General features: G+C 42.9%; 1 protein-coding gene across 2 annotated transcripts in view; it reads left to right on the top strand.

The window, feature by feature from the left end:
* Positions 1–13,131, top strand: part of LOC107378938 (zinc finger protein 236) — a 109,431-nt gene extending 96,300 nt beyond the window's left edge. For both annotated transcript variants that reach the window (XM_070550928.1, XM_054740632.2), the window contains exon 32: positions 12,305–13,131. In XM_070550928.1, coding sequence (XP_070407029.1) covers positions 12,305–12,426 — 122 coding nt within the window. In that variant the 3' untranslated portion in view covers positions 12,427–13,131. The remainder of the gene's footprint in view (positions 1–12,304) is intronic.
* The last annotated feature ends 2,035 nt before the right edge of the window (positions 13,132–15,166 follow it).

The following is a 15,166-nucleotide window of genomic DNA, read 5'->3' as shown; positions in this document are numbered from 1 at the left end:
TTATTATCCTATCTCTCAGGTCAGTTGCTGCGTCGTTCAGCATTGTGTCACTTATTGTGACTTCATACCCAATCTCTGGATGGGGAGTTGATATTAACTCCCCTTTGTCCTGGCTCCCCCTTCCCGTAGCATTTGAGTTGTTTCTCATCAATCTCAAGTCGTGATAGCAGTTGCCATTTTTGGATGTTGGAACACTGAGTCACTAGTGGTTTGGCTGTTATATTTGAGTGCGAGTTTCGAAGTAACCAGTCTTCCTGCACTCTCTGCATGTAACCCCTCTGACTAGGGTTACTGGGGTAGTAGAATTCCAACATTCCTATTTCCATCTTGTTCTAGTAGTCCGTTTTTCATCAGGGTGCTCTGGCTCGCCAGCACCTGACCTTGTTTGGCCGAGGGGCATCTGAGCCGACATCTCATTCATTTCGGCTGCTCTTATCATGGCGTAAGGTAGGCGAATAGCACCAAGGGTCTTGCCTAAGGGCCCACACTAGATGTTTATTTATTTATTTATTTATTTATTTATTTATTTACTGCCCCTGCTCAGTTTGGAACTCAGGTTGCCTGCTTGTAAGGTACATTTTTCTTCTCCTGGCACTCACAGAGCACAGTCGCTTCTGCTTTGCTCCCTTATCTTTTTCCCAAGGCTCTTTTTGTCCCGTCTACCTACAGAGCGCTTTTCTGCATTTCCTCTGGAAATCACTATTTTTCAGAAATGGATTTAATTAATTGGTCATTCAACGCGATTGATAAGATTTTTTCTACGATGAGAACAGAGGAGGGGGCTCGCGTTTGCCCTCACGGGACACACGCAGCGGGATATATGCTCGATTCCTGGAAGAAGTGGAATGTCGTCTGTCTCTCTCAGCTGTCCATTGAGGACGTCGAAGATGTGTGGATATTTGGCCTGATGATCACTGGATTTCTTCTGATTGGAGTGGGAGGATATCTGGTTTTCCAAAAAATTGGGATGACGGGAGCGATTGGAGGGCGACCCGCACTCATGGACGGCACCGTCCGGGCGGAGACCTCACAGACTGGGACGCTACTCGAGGTGAATCGTAAGCTGGACAATGTCTTAGCTGCGCTACCGGTGTTAGTGCGCAAAATGGATGTCATCTCGGAGAGGGTCACCGGACGGTGTGGAGATGTTTAATCACCAAATTGGCTTCACTGGAGGACTTGAATGATCAATACAGACTTTAAGGCAGAGAGGAAAATTATCTCTGCCTGACCCAAACAAAGTCCTGTTATCCAATCTGACGCCATAAGCAGCCTTGGAGTTGCGTGCAAAAACCCCCACGATGGAAGGAATGCAGACAAATGCTGTGAACACCCCCCACCCCCCACCCCGCCTTCAGATTGTGGTCTCCGCAGCGAGGTCATCAAAATGGAGGCACTCAATGTGCTCTGTGCTTTCCCATGACCTCCCACCCACCTGTGGATTCAGTTGGCCGAGCGCCACACAGGCTGCTCCCGCTGAGGAAACCAGGATCCCAGCGCCCCCCACCCCACCCCACCGGGTCTCATGTTGTGAACTGTGTCGTTCGTGCTTATATATTGAGGTGTTTTTTTTTTTGCATAGTAGAGCTACACCCTGCCAGTGTAACTCTGTTAAGCCTTTTTCTCCCTCACCCAACCTCCCCTCATGTAATCCCCTCTTCATCTATTGAAATGAGCGCCGTTATGGCTGCTCTTGTGGTCTGCCTGTACCTGTTCTGTCTATATGTGTGTGTGTAATCTTGGTCAGGCTGTTCTGTGGAGTCAAGTTCCTATGCTCTGGTTCGCTGGAGCGCTGGCAATAAAATTCTTTCTGATTCTGATATATGTATATATACATATATATATATATATATATATATATATATATATATATATATATATATATATATATATATATGCACTCACCTAAAGGATTATTAGGAACACCATACTAATACAGTGTTTGACCCTCTTTGCCTTCAGAACTACCTTAATTTTATGTGGCATTGATTCAACAAGGTGCTGAAAGCATTCTTTAAATTGTTGGCCCATATTGATAGGATAGCATCTTACAGTTGATGGAGATTTGTTGGGTGCACATCCAGGGCACGAAGCTCCCATTCCACCACATCCCAAAGATGCTCTATTGGGTTGAGGTCTGGTGACTCTGGGGGCCGTTGTAGTACAGTGAACTCATCATCATGTTCAAGAAGCCAATTTGAAATGATTGGGGCTTTATGACAGGATGCATTATCCTGCTGGAAGTGCTGATGTGGTCATGAAGGGATGGACATGGTCAGAAACAATGCTCAGCTAGCTCGTGGCATTTAAACCATGCCCAACTGGCACTAAGGGGCCTAAAGTGTGCCAAGAAAACACCCCCCACACCATTACATCACCACCACCCGCCTGCACAGTGGTAACAAGGCATGATGGATCCATGTTCTCATTCTGTTTACGCCAAATTCTGACTCTACCATTTGAATGTCTCAACAGAAATTGAGACTCATTAGACCAGGCAACATACATTTGTAATTGATTCTCACACGACAGCTCAGACACATCACAGAAAATGAGACTATGCCTCTGAAATAGCATTATTTTTTTTCATAAAGTCTATGTTTTTGCACAGTTGTATCTTAAGTTTTCATGTTTTTTAGACATTTACAAAAGCCCCAAGTTTTTACAGTGTAGCATCTCACACAGCTACAGGACTTGCAATGTAAAGGTTATAAACCCGATACCTACCAAGGTACCTGATCAAGTAAGTTAATGCTTCTCAAACCCTTCAGCTTTAGATGTTTTATACAACATTGTGACATGTTTCAGCAGAACACACACACACACACCAGCTCTGTTGTACTTTTCACACCTGACAACAGAACAATACGGTTTTATATTTTGGTGGGTTGCAACCTGTTCACGCTGCACCGAAAGCTCCCACAAGTGACAGAAAACAGAAGTGGGACTGAAGCGACAGCCGGTGCCTTGTTTCGGTTATGGAAGTGTGGCTCCATGCTGATGCAGCCATGAAATGATTTCCATCAGCATCCTTTTTACAGGAAAATCATGACACAGTCGGAGGCTTGTGTGGGACAAAATAACTGCAGCTTCAGGAAATAAAATCCCTCATAAAAGGTTTTCCTGTCTGCTGGAGCCTTTTACAGCGTTTTTCTATTAAACCTGCTCTGACATCAGACATTTCTTGTCCCCAAGCACAGTGAAAGGTTAACATTTAGTCTATTAATTAAAAAAAAAAATATATATATATATAAACTTTGATTTGTACAAACACTGACTTTATTCTCAGCCTCGGCTGAGTTTTGTGCATTTAAGCAAATGTCACCACTAAATGATTATTTATCAGATGACTTATTTAAAAACAAACCCAACCTGAAAATGATTTGTGCCCTGAAACCATACAGTACATGACTAAGGATAACAGGTGTAAGTGGCAGAGTCAGTTACTACAAATCTGTAGTTTGTGGCTTTGAGTTTGACATCTAGCAGCTCCAGTGCTCTCAGACCTGACCAATGTCCTCTCCTAGCTGGGAGCTTCAGCTCTTGTGATGATACCGTGAGGAGCTGCAGCGGACCTCTTGAGACAGTTTCATGTCATCTCTTCTGTTATTTCCTGCGTTAAGTGTGATGAACCTGCTGGAGGAGCCTCACATCATGAATAAGCCACAGCTGGGCGACTTTGTGCTGGTGTTTCAGTGATCGTCTTGCTTTTTTATGAATCCTGCACAGATTTAAGAAACACTCCACAAACACATCTTCAAAAGACCTTTCTGTCTAAACGAGATCCAAAGTTGTCTTCCAAATCTTTGGGGCACTTCACACTCATGAACATCCACATTACCTAAAGCTCCCAAAGGTTTATTATTTATCCATTGCTTAGATCATTCCCTTTATTGTTTCCACACATTTTACCCTTGGGTCCTTTCAGCTGCATGGAGAACTCTGCATCTGTGCCTGAGCGTGAGCATGGGCCTTCAGACACCAGTGCTCCAGGAAGCTTGGTTGTCCTGAGACCTCCTTGCTGAGCCTGGTTCACATTGCAGGATTATAAAATTGTTGGAGGATTTTCAAACATGAGACCACTCGTGCGGTGATAAAGAAATGATGGATGTAACAGTTTTGACCATGCTGTGTGAAAAGGCACACTGCTGATGTGGAACATCATTGAGAATTATTAAAACAACTAGGAAACTGCTCTGGGTTCAGTCAGAACCATTGTAATTCCATATTGCAGCATGGAATGAGGAACATAGTCACAAAAGAACATCTCCATGCTTCCCAGAGAACAAGAGAAATGATCACAGACCTAACAACCACCCTCCCAGTCCAGACCCCTTCCTTCCAGAATGTTTCTAACAAAGAGATGATTTATGATTCCCATAACTCCATCTGTGTCTTATCTACTTATCTACAACATCGTCTGGGCTCAGAAGCAGCTGCCTGACTTGCCGAGTCCGCCATTTTCCACAGTGCTAGCCTCACTGTGCCAAGCGGACTGTTTACCATATTTGGCAACCCGCAATGGTGCCCTCTGCTGGCTGGAAGATGTAAACATAAACCCAGTGTTGTGTCCGTCAACAGAAATATTTGAATATTTTTTAATTAAACTATAGCCTTTGAAGGAAATTCTGTACCTTCATTCTGCACACCTCTAAACGCCCCATGGAGGTATTATATTTTTTAAATACAGCTTTTTATTAAATTGTTCCATATTCAACATTTAACCTCTCAGATGGGAAATCTTGTAATATCTCTCCAGATCAAACATGACTTCAGAGGAAACAAACATGTTTGTAATTGGCTACACAACAGAAAATGTGTTTGTCCTCAAAGATCTGAGATCAGTGGACTTGGTGGTCTCCATCAAAAAGCAGCTGAAAACTCAGCTGTTCAGGCTGGCTTTGGTGTTACCTTTATCATCACCCTCTCCTTGATCTGCTTTTTCTACCCATTCTGCTGGGATCCACTGATTTCCCTCTTTCCTATTCATTTTCCCATTCCCTTGCCTTGGAATTTTTAATCCCAATTCGTAATTTTTAATTTTTTTTTTCTAATTTTAATCTTTTTTTAATCACTTTTTGAAGATTTTCTGTATTTTGAATTTTTTGTTCTTGTGATGTGCCTCAGGATTTTATCTTGAGAGGCACTAAATAAAATATATCTTTCTTTCTTTCTTTCTTTCTGTAATGATTTAATTTACATGTTATTTAATGAACCATAAGTTGTGATATTCCATAGGAAATATGAAATCAATCTTATGGATCTTTGGATAATTTAAACCAGAAGACTGGAACTTTTTATTGCAGGGATTATGTAACCACTTCGTATTAACTGAGAGACAAGAGAAGAGAGAGTCACCCTTAAAAAGTTTAAGAAGATTTATTTCTAAACAATATTAAAGAAGACTAACTCTAAACTCTGGGTGATGAATGGATCTTGGTGTGAATGAGACGTGAGATGGATGGTGTATGTGTGAGTGATGTTGTCATCAGAACTCTCGTATCCAGAGAAGCAAGTCTGAGTGGGAAGTCTTCTGTATCTCTATGCCACGCTTCAGAAAGGAAGGTTCCGATTGGATGAGAAAAAAAAAGGTGTCATGTGACTTTAAACATTACGTGTATCAGAATGTCTAGTGCAGCAAGATTAAAGTCATATTACTTATTAATATTAAAATACCACTGATCCTGAACATTGTCATTTTACAGATTGGTTCACATTTGGTTATTGGACTAATACTTTGTTTGATTAGCTTTATTAAAATAGAGTTCTTTGATTTATTAAAAAGAAAGAGTTCATCTTCTTTCTTCTCTTGAGCTGAAAAGGAAACAGTTTAGAAGCAAATGCATGATCTTGAGGCAGTCTCATGCTGATTAGTTCTTCCTGAGGAGAGAGGGTAAATAACCTTCGGTGGAATAGTTCCTTCATCACGTTACATTTCTTTCTTTCTTTGCAAAATCAAACCAAGCCAACACTTTTAATGTCTGTGATTTATCATCAGAGCTGTTCCAACACGTTTCTGGGCAGACCAGAGCGCTCTTCACCAAAGATGGTAGGAATATCTGATGAGATTATCTTTATGACAATCAGACGAGTCCTTATGATTGTTGGAATGGAAAATCAGGGTTAGGGTTACCCGGGCTTAACTTGCACAGATTGAAGGTGCAGCATAGAAGCTCCAGAACAAAACTGAGCCCCATTCATGTCCCAGGGCAGCTCAGAGGGTTCTTTGAAAGCTCCTACCGTGAACTTTGAGTTAAAAAGCAGCAGAACTTTGGAGCTCTAAATGATTCAAAACAAGTTTACATTAAAGCCTTGTTTCAATGAGCTGTGAGGGGCCATCTAGTTTGTCTTTATCTGAATTAACTGGAGTCCATCCTTCTGTATCTCTAAGCTCATCTCTGTATGTAGCACAATTGAACTCTCCTCATGAAGACTATACAGTATAACCTTGTATAGTGTATAACCTAGAAGTTGGGTTTAGTTTCCTCGATGCAGCAGATCTCTGCTTTTCCACTGGAAACTCATTCATCAAAAGTCTGGAGTTTTATTTCTTAGAAATGTGGCATTCATTAACGTTTTTTTTTTTATCAATCTATTAAGACCTAACGTTTCTACGTATGATTGACATGAATGTTCATTCCGAACCATAAGGGACCAGTCTTCTTAGCTTTATGTTGGATTTGATTTCCTCCTAGCCTGATCCAGACATCTCTTTGCTCTCCAGAGGGTTATGTTTGACTTTGATTTAAAGGTAAAGTATGTGTTCCTGAAATAAGCCATATTCTTGAGCTACATTTTGAAAAAACACAACTGAAAGGTCCAATCCCTTTTCTTCAGATTCCTCCCCATAGGCCACGTCTCCAGAATACAAGAGAACACCAGATTCAACAGATATGGTCAAACAACCAAACACAACATTATCATATGTTTTCCACCTGTTGTCTGTTGAACCTTTTCCATCATAATTCCTAACATAATACACCTGCGTTACAGCCATGGAGCCTCCAGGATCTTCCTCATAGTCCGGTGCTGGTCAGGAATTCTCTCAACTCTGTTCTGACTGAAACTAAGAGATAGAAGCCACTGGGACCTAGATTGTGCCAATCATGTGTTCTTGGCTCAGAGCAGTTCAATGGGAAGCAGGCTGGGTATATTATATTATGGTCGTTACTTCCAAATCAGTGGAGCAACCTGAGTATGTGACGCTACTGTTGGTGCACCAGACTATATGGACTTAAACAGAGCCCCTTCTCTTGCTCCTACTGGAGCTTTTGTTCCTACCGAAGCAGTGTCCTGCTAGCTAGATAAATTTGCAGGTGTAACTTTGGTATTTGAGGGTGTAGCTCTGGTATTTGCAAGTGTAGCTCTGGTATTTGCAGGAGTAGCTCTGGTATTTGCAGGAGTAGCTCTGGTATTTGCAGGAGTAGCTCTGGTATTTGCAGGTGTAGCTCTGGTATTTGCAGGTGTAGTTCGGGTATTTGCAGGTGTAGCTCTGGTATTTGCAGGTGTAGCTCTGGTATTTGCAGGTGTAGCTGTGGTATTTGTTGGTGTAGCTCTGGTATTTGCAGGTGTAGCTCTGGTATTTGCAGGTGTAGTTCGGGTATTTGCAGGTGTAGCTCTGGTATTTGCAGGTGTAGCTCTGGTATTTGTTGGTGTAGCTCTGGTATTTGCAGATGTAGCTCTGGTATTTGCAGGTGTAGCTCTGGTATTTGTTGGTGAAGCTTCGGTATTTGCAGGTGTAGCTCTGGTATTTGCAGGAGTAGCTCTGGTATTTGTTGGTGAAGCTTTGGTATTTGCAGGAGTAGCTAAGGTATTTGTTGGTGTAGCCCTGGTATTTGTTGGTGTAGCTCTGGTATTTGCAGGTGTAGCTCTGGTATTTGCAGGTGTAGCTCTGGTATTTGTTGGTGTAGCTCTGGTATTTGCAGGTGTAGCTCTGGTATTTGCAGGTGTAGCTCTGGTATTTGTTGGTGAAGCTTTGGTATTTGCAGGAGTAGCTCAGGTATTTGTTGGTGTAGCTCTGGTATTTGTTGGTGTAGCTCTGGTATTTGCAGGTGTAGCTCTGGTATTTGCAGGTGTAGCTCTGGTATTTGCAGGTGTAGCTCTGGTATTTGTTGGTGTAGCTCTGGTATTTGCAGGTGTAGCTCTAGTATTTGCAGGTGTAGCTCTGGTATTTGTTGGTGAAGCTTTGGTATTTGCAGGTGTAGCTCTGGTATTTGCAGGTGTAGCTCTGGTATTTGCAGGTGTAGCTGTGGTATTTGTTGGTGAAGCTTTGGTATTTGCAGGAGTAGCTAAGGTATTTGTTGGTGTAGCTCTGGTATTTGTTGGTGTAGCTCTGGTATTTGCAGGTGTAGCTCTGGTATTTGTTGGTGTAGCTCTGGTATTTGCAGGTGTAGCTCTGGTATTTGCAGGTGTAGCTCTGGTATTTGTTGGTGAAACTTTGGCATTTGCAGGAGTTGCTCAGGTATTTGTTGGTGTAGCTCTGGTATTTGCAGGTGTAGCTCTGGTATTTGTTGGTGTAGCTCTGGCATTTGCAGGTGTAGCTCTGGTATTTGCAGGTGTAGCTCTGGGATTTGCAGGTGTAGCTCTGGTATTTGCAGGTGTAGCTCTGGTATTTGTTGGTGAAGCTTTGGTATTTGCAGGAGTAGCTCAGGTATTTGTTGGTGTAGCTCTGGTATTTGTTGGTGTAGCTCTGGTATTTGCAGGTGTAGCTCTGGTATTTGCAGGTGTAGCTCTGGTATTTGCAGGTGTAGCTCTGGTATTTGTTGGTGTAGCTCTGGTATTTGCAGGTGTAGCTCTGGTATTTGCAGGTGTAGCTCTGGTATTTGTTGGTGAAGCTTTGGTATTTGCAGGTGTAGCTCTGGTATTTGCAGGTGTAGCTCTGGTATTTGCAGGTGTAGCTCTGGTATTTGTTGGTGAAGCTTTGGTATTTGCAGGAGTAGCTAAGGTATTTGTTGGTGTAGCTCTGGTATTTGTTGGTGTAGCTCTGGTATTTGCAGGTGTAGCTCTGGTATTTGTTGGTGTAGCTCTGGTATTTGCAGGTGTAGCTCTGGTATTTGCAGGTGTAGCTCTGGTATTTGCAGGTGTAGCTCTGGTATTTGCAGGTGTAGCTCTGGTATTTGTTGGTGAAACTTTGGTATTTGCAGGAGTTGCTCAGGTATTTGTTGGTGTAGCTCTGGTATTTGCAGGTGTAGCTCTGGTATTTGTTGGTGTAGCTCTGGCATTTGCAGGTGTAGCTCTGGTATTTGCAGGTGTAGCTCTGGTATTTGCAGGTGTAGCTCTGGTATTTGCAGGTGTAGCTCTTGTATTTGCAGGAGTAGCTCTGGTATTTGTTGGTGTAGCTCTGGTATTTGTTGGTGTAGCTCTGGTATTTGCAGGTGTAGCTCTGGTATTTGTTGGTGTAGCTCTGGTATTTGCAGGTGTAGCTCTGGTATTTGCAGGTGTAGCTCTGGTATTTGCAAGTGTAGCTCTGGTATTTGCAGGAGTAGCTCTGGTATTTGCAGGAGTAGCTCTGGTATTTGCAGAAGTAGCTCTGGTATTTGCAGGAGTAGCTCTGGTATTTGCAGGAGTAGCTCTGGTATTTGCAGGTGTAGCTCTGGTATTTGCAGGTGTAGCTCTGGTATTTGCAGGTGTAGATCTGGTATTTGCAAGTGTAGCTCTGGTATTTGCAGGAGTAGCTCTGGTATTTGCAGGAGTAGCTCTGGTATTTGCAGGAGTAGCTCTGGTATTTGCAGGTGTAGCTCTGGTATTTGCAGGTGTAGTTCGGGTATTTGCAGGTGTAGCTCTGGTATTTGCAGGTGTAGCTCTGGTATTTGTTGGTGTCGCTCTGGTATTTGCAGGTGTAGCTCTGGTATTTGCAGGTGTAGCTCTGGTATTTGCAGGTGTAGCTCTGGTATTTGCAGGTGTAGCTCTGGTATTTGTTGGTGAAGCTTTGGTATTTGCAGGAGTAGCTCAGGTATTGTTGGTGTAGCTCTGGTATTTGTTGGTGTAGCTCTGGTATTTGCAGGTGTAGCTCTGGTATTTGCAGGTGTAGCTCTGGTATTTGTTGGTGTAGCTCTGGTATTTGCAGGTGTAGCTCTGGTATTTGCAGGTGTAGCTCTGGTATTTGCAGGTGTAGCTCTGGTATTTGCAGGTGTAGCTCTGGTATTTGTTGGTGAAGCTTTGGTATTTGCAGGTGTAGCTCTGGTATTTGCAGGTGTAGCTCTGGTATTTGTTGGTGAAGCTTTGGTATTTGCAGGAGTAGCTCAGGTATTTGTTGGTGTAGCTCTGGTATTTGTTGGTGTAGCTCTGGTATTTGCAGGTGTAGCTCTGGTATTTGCAGGAGTAGCTCTGGTATTTGCAGGTGTAGCTCTGGTATTTGCAGGTGTAGCTCTGGTATTTGCAGGTGTAGCTCTGGTATTTGCAGGTGTAGCTCTGGTATTTGTTGGTGTAGCTCTGGTATTTGTTGGTGTAGCTCTGGTATTTGTAGGTGTAGCTCTGGTATTTGCAGGAGTAGCTCTGGTATTTGCAGGTGTAGCTCTGGTATTTGCAGGTGTAGATCTGGTATTTGCAAGTGTAGCTCTGGTATTTGCAGGAGTAGCTCTGGTATTTGCAGGAGTAGCTCTGGTATTTGCAGGAGTAGCTCTGGTATTTGCAGGAGTAGCTCTGGTATTTGCAGGTGTAGCTCTGGTATTTGCAGGTGTAGTTCGGGTATTTGCAGGTGTAGCTCTGGTATTTGCAGGTGTAGCTCTGGTATTTGTTGGTGTAGCTCTGGTATTTGCAGGTGTAGCTCTGGTATTTGCAGGTGTAGCTCTGGTATTTGCAGGTGTAGCTCTGGTATTTGCAGGTGTAGCTCTGGTATTTGTTGGTGAAGCTTTGGTATTTGCAGGAGTAGCTCAGGTATTGTTGGTGTAGCTCTGGTATTTGTTGGTGTAGCTCTGGTATTTGCAGGTGTAGCTCTGGTATTTGCAGGTGTAGCTCTGGTATTTGTTGGTGTAGCTCTGGTATTTGCAGGTGTAGCTCTGGTATTTGCAGGTGTAGCTCTGGTATTTGCAGGTGTAGCTCTGGTATTTGCAGGTGTAGCTCTGGTATTTGTTGGTGAAGCTTTGGTATTTGCAGGTGTAGCTCTGGTATTTGCAGGTGTAGCTCTGGTATTTGTTGGTGAAGCTTTGGTATTTGCAGGAGTAGCTCAGGTATTTGTTGGTGTAGCTCTGGTATTTGTTGGTGTAGCTCTGGTATTTGCAGGTGTAGCTCTGGTATTTGCAGGAGTAGCTCTGGTATTTGTTGGTGTAGCTCTGGTATTTGCAGGTGTAGCTCTGGTATTTGCAGGTGTAGCTCTGGTATTTGCAGGTGTAGCTCTGGTATTTGTTGGTGTAGCTCTGGTATTTGTTGGTGTAGCTCTGGTATTTGCAGGTGTAGCTCTGGTATTTGCAGGAGTAGCTCTGGTATTTGTTGGTGTAGCTCTGGTATTTGTTGGTGTAGCTCTGGTATTTGCAGGTGTAGCTCTATTATTTGTTGGTGTAGCTCTGGTATTTGTTGGTGTAGCTCTGGTATTTGCAGGTGTAGCTCTGGTATTTGCAGGTGTAGCTCTGGTATTTGCAGGTGCAGCTCTGGTATTTGTGGGTGTAGCCATGATTCTGTAACAATCCCGACGTAGTAGTTCCAGTTTGTTGATTTAGTGGGCGTTGGATCAGCTGTTGGTGAGGAAGGCGCTTGGAAGAAGAGTTTTTTGGGACTGTTTTTGAGATAGTCTCACTGAGTGTAGACAGCTGTACGTTCATCTGACGCCATCTCTGACTAAATCTTGATCCTTTTCATGTATCTGTTGAATAACTTGTCTGTTTGTTGTTTGTTTTGGAAGCTCAGATTTCTGCTCCAGCAGTCTCACAGATCTGAGTCTGAGGAGTTTGACAAGTGCAGCACAAATACGCAGATTATTAAGTGACCTACTATGAAATTGAATTCAGCGTGGAGCCTGCAGCCTCAGAGGAACGGGTCTGAAGCCTCCACCTGGAGCCCAATTCCTGTTTTGTGCTAATTTATTCCAAATCGACGGTCATTTTAACATCTGTCTGAGTGTGTTCATGTAGCTGAATGTACGCCATTTTTTTAGAGGATGAAAAACTGAAATATAAAAGAAAAGTTGCAGTGTGAAAAGGAAGATTGCTTTTTGACAAATGGTTTCATTTGGATGGTGGCCTCGGGCAAATCTTGGTCGGAATGAGATCTGCTGCTGCTCTGACCAGGTGCTAATGGATCCATCCTCTGGTTAAGGGGAAGTATTTCACTGAAACTCCCTCACTGTCCCCTCCCCTCTCCTCTCCTCCAGGTCAGATACAAGACGTTCCCCTGGGTCAAGAGGATCTAGCGTCTTCAGTGGAGGTGACGCCAGAGCTCAACCTGGAGGTGGTTCCTGAGTCAGCTGGAGACTGGCACAATGTCTTCCCATGACCTCCATGAGTCAGAGAACGCTGTTGGCTGTTGCTGAAGCCGGCTGGGTTTACAGATAAATAGTGAAGCTTTGCTTACACCTGCTCTGGCGTGTGCCACAGGCTCTCACCCGAGGAGCAGGTCCCTGCTTGTTTATCCTCATTAGCTGTGGCGTAAACAAAGTGGGGCTGTGTGGATTAGCTTAATGACTTTTATCTGTTTGTGCTTCTGTCTGATCCCCTTCAGACAGATCCAGCCCAATAAAGCTGGTACCCCAGGAGGTGCAGGCCCCTCTCGTGCTGTTGGAGAACAGAACCAGCACAGGTGGGCTTTTTCCTGCTGGCTTACAGAACATTAGTCACTTTATTTGACTTGTTGATAATGTACACTGAGCCTGGCAGGGAAAAGTCATTTTCAGTTTGTCAGAGTTAACGTGTTGGTGGCTGTTTGAACTCTGACGTAAAGATGGCACTTCCTTTGATATGAATGACATCAGCAGCTTAGTGCAGACTGTAGTTCATTTGTAAATATTGTGGTTAGAATGCATATATTTTCAGAACAACCACCGGTACATAGATTGTTTGGATATTTTAACTTTTAGCATCGTGTTGCATTTGAAGCAAAGCCAAGATAATAAGCTGTATTTTTCTTTTGTTTTTGTTCATTTCAATTTTTTTGTAGTTGTATTTTCTATTGGTCAGAGAATAAATTAAGACTTTTTTAATACGTCTCTCTCCTCGTTTTATTTTTACTTTTCAAAGGAGGAAGAAGAAAATAAACACCCGGAAGGATGAGAGTGACTTTGTTGTGTAGTGTAGAGGGTCAATGAGGTGTGTGGAAAGTAGAGGAAACTCCGGGGCTCATTCGGCATTTAGCCAGGACCTGCTGGGATACAATCTGCCTCGATTCGCTTGACTTGGCTGCTCAGGAAGAAGAACTCAGACTGAAGGATCGGGCAGGACTGATAGAAACGAGAGTTCGGCTCACACTAAAGGAGACGCCTAGCTTGAAACGCTCAGTTTACTCATAAAACACCTGGAATAACTAGTCAAATGTCTTCAAATACAAACTAAGTGACTCAGTTGCTTTGAAAAACAAAACCTGTGTTGATCTCGTATCCTGGGTGTCTTAACTCACAGAAACCTCCCCCTGTTCAGGAGTCTGACTCATCATGGTACAGCACAATCTAATCAGGAGGTCCTAAAGGGAAAGTGGACAGGAGAAACTTCTGGAACTCATTAAAACTTCTAGAATGACTTCATGTGCAGCATAAAGATGTAATCAACATTTATTAGCAGACTGAGGATCCAAAGTACCCTATTACAACAATAGCAATAAATAAGAGAAAACAAAAAACAAATAATTCAGAGCAGACTGCTATACCAGTGATGCCACAATTCTGACTGAAAGCGGGTGGTGCTACAGTAGACATTAGTCAGGCCCTTAATAGTTATATTATCACATTGGTTTAGTCTGCAGATAAACCTATACACCAGGATCCTCCGCATTGCATGAATATGTATTCATCCCCATTGAAACAAACAAGTGGCTTGCACTTTCCCAACAAGGTGTCTTTAGCAAAATTCTTATACAGTCATTATATGCTACATTAAGTCGCCGAAGACTTGATTGTAGCAGGACCACATGTGCCGTATATTACTGAGTACTTTAAAGAGTAACCTTTTCACTACAAATTAGCATATTGGCCTGTGCATACATCTTACAGCATTGCCGATCAATATCATCATCGTCAGCCAAGTCATCATTTATGAAATGCCCCAAATATTTGTATTTGTCAATCACAGCCAAGGTTTTACCACACATTGTGAACTGGGGAAACTGCAGACCTTTATCTTCCTTTAATCTGCAGGTCATAATGCATAAGGTAACAGGATTAAAATGGTTTACTGTATATTTATGGATTTATTTTAGGTTTTCAGAAAGTTAGATGTTTGTTATTGTTCATCTATGAAACGCCGCTCCTACAGACCTCCATGAATTCTAAACTCTTCTAAAACTTCACGTCCGTTATTTAATCTTTTTCGGTTATTTCAGCAGGAATAATTAATAAAGTGATTTCAGCTGCTGATGAATAAAATAAGAACTTTGTTTTAATTACCAGGTACAAACTGGGATCATTAAAGGTGTGGAACCCTGAAAAACATTTACTTAATGATTATTTCTGATTAGAGTTGGCCACAGCGTTTTTCATGCAGGCTGAACATGAAAATGGTCTCCTAAACCGTCCTCCTGCATTAGCTAATAGACTGTGAAACTCTGGGATTTTTAAGCCCCACAGGTCTATGTCCAGGGCGCAATTTGGTGCCCCCCCCACCCCCACCCCCTCACCTTTGATGCCCCTCCCCCGGTGATTAAATTTTATCCTTGGGTGGGATAAGGTTTTTCTTTTAGTAGGAGGGTCTTTTGTGACATCCAGACCCTTTTTCCAGGGTACAATGGTTCCTGGTAGTTTTTTCGGTCATTTATTTGTTGAAATCTCCGAGATTTCTAAACAAACATATGCCCGTCTCCAAGTAAATACCAGCCATCCACAGTCCCCCCAGCACGCCGTCCCGCCCCTACTGAACAGGGGACAGTATGGAATAAGAGGTGTGGCTCATCAGTGGGTTAAAACTTATTTAGAAAAAAGGAAACAGTTTGTTCAGATAAAAGATCATGAATAAAAACTATGTGATGCTAATTGTGGAGTGCCACAAGGGTCGTTCCTCGGACAAAAACTGTTCATTTTGTTTATTAACGG

This window comes from Nothobranchius furzeri, chromosome 5 (genome assembly GCF_043380555.1).
Source record: "Nothobranchius furzeri strain GRZ-AD chromosome 5, NfurGRZ-RIMD1, whole genome shotgun sequence".
NCBI lineage: Eukaryota > Metazoa > Chordata > Actinopteri > Cyprinodontiformes > Nothobranchiidae > Nothobranchius > Nothobranchius furzeri.
Note: the sequence above shows the minus strand (reverse complement) of the source record. Positions and strands in the feature narration are given on the sequence as shown.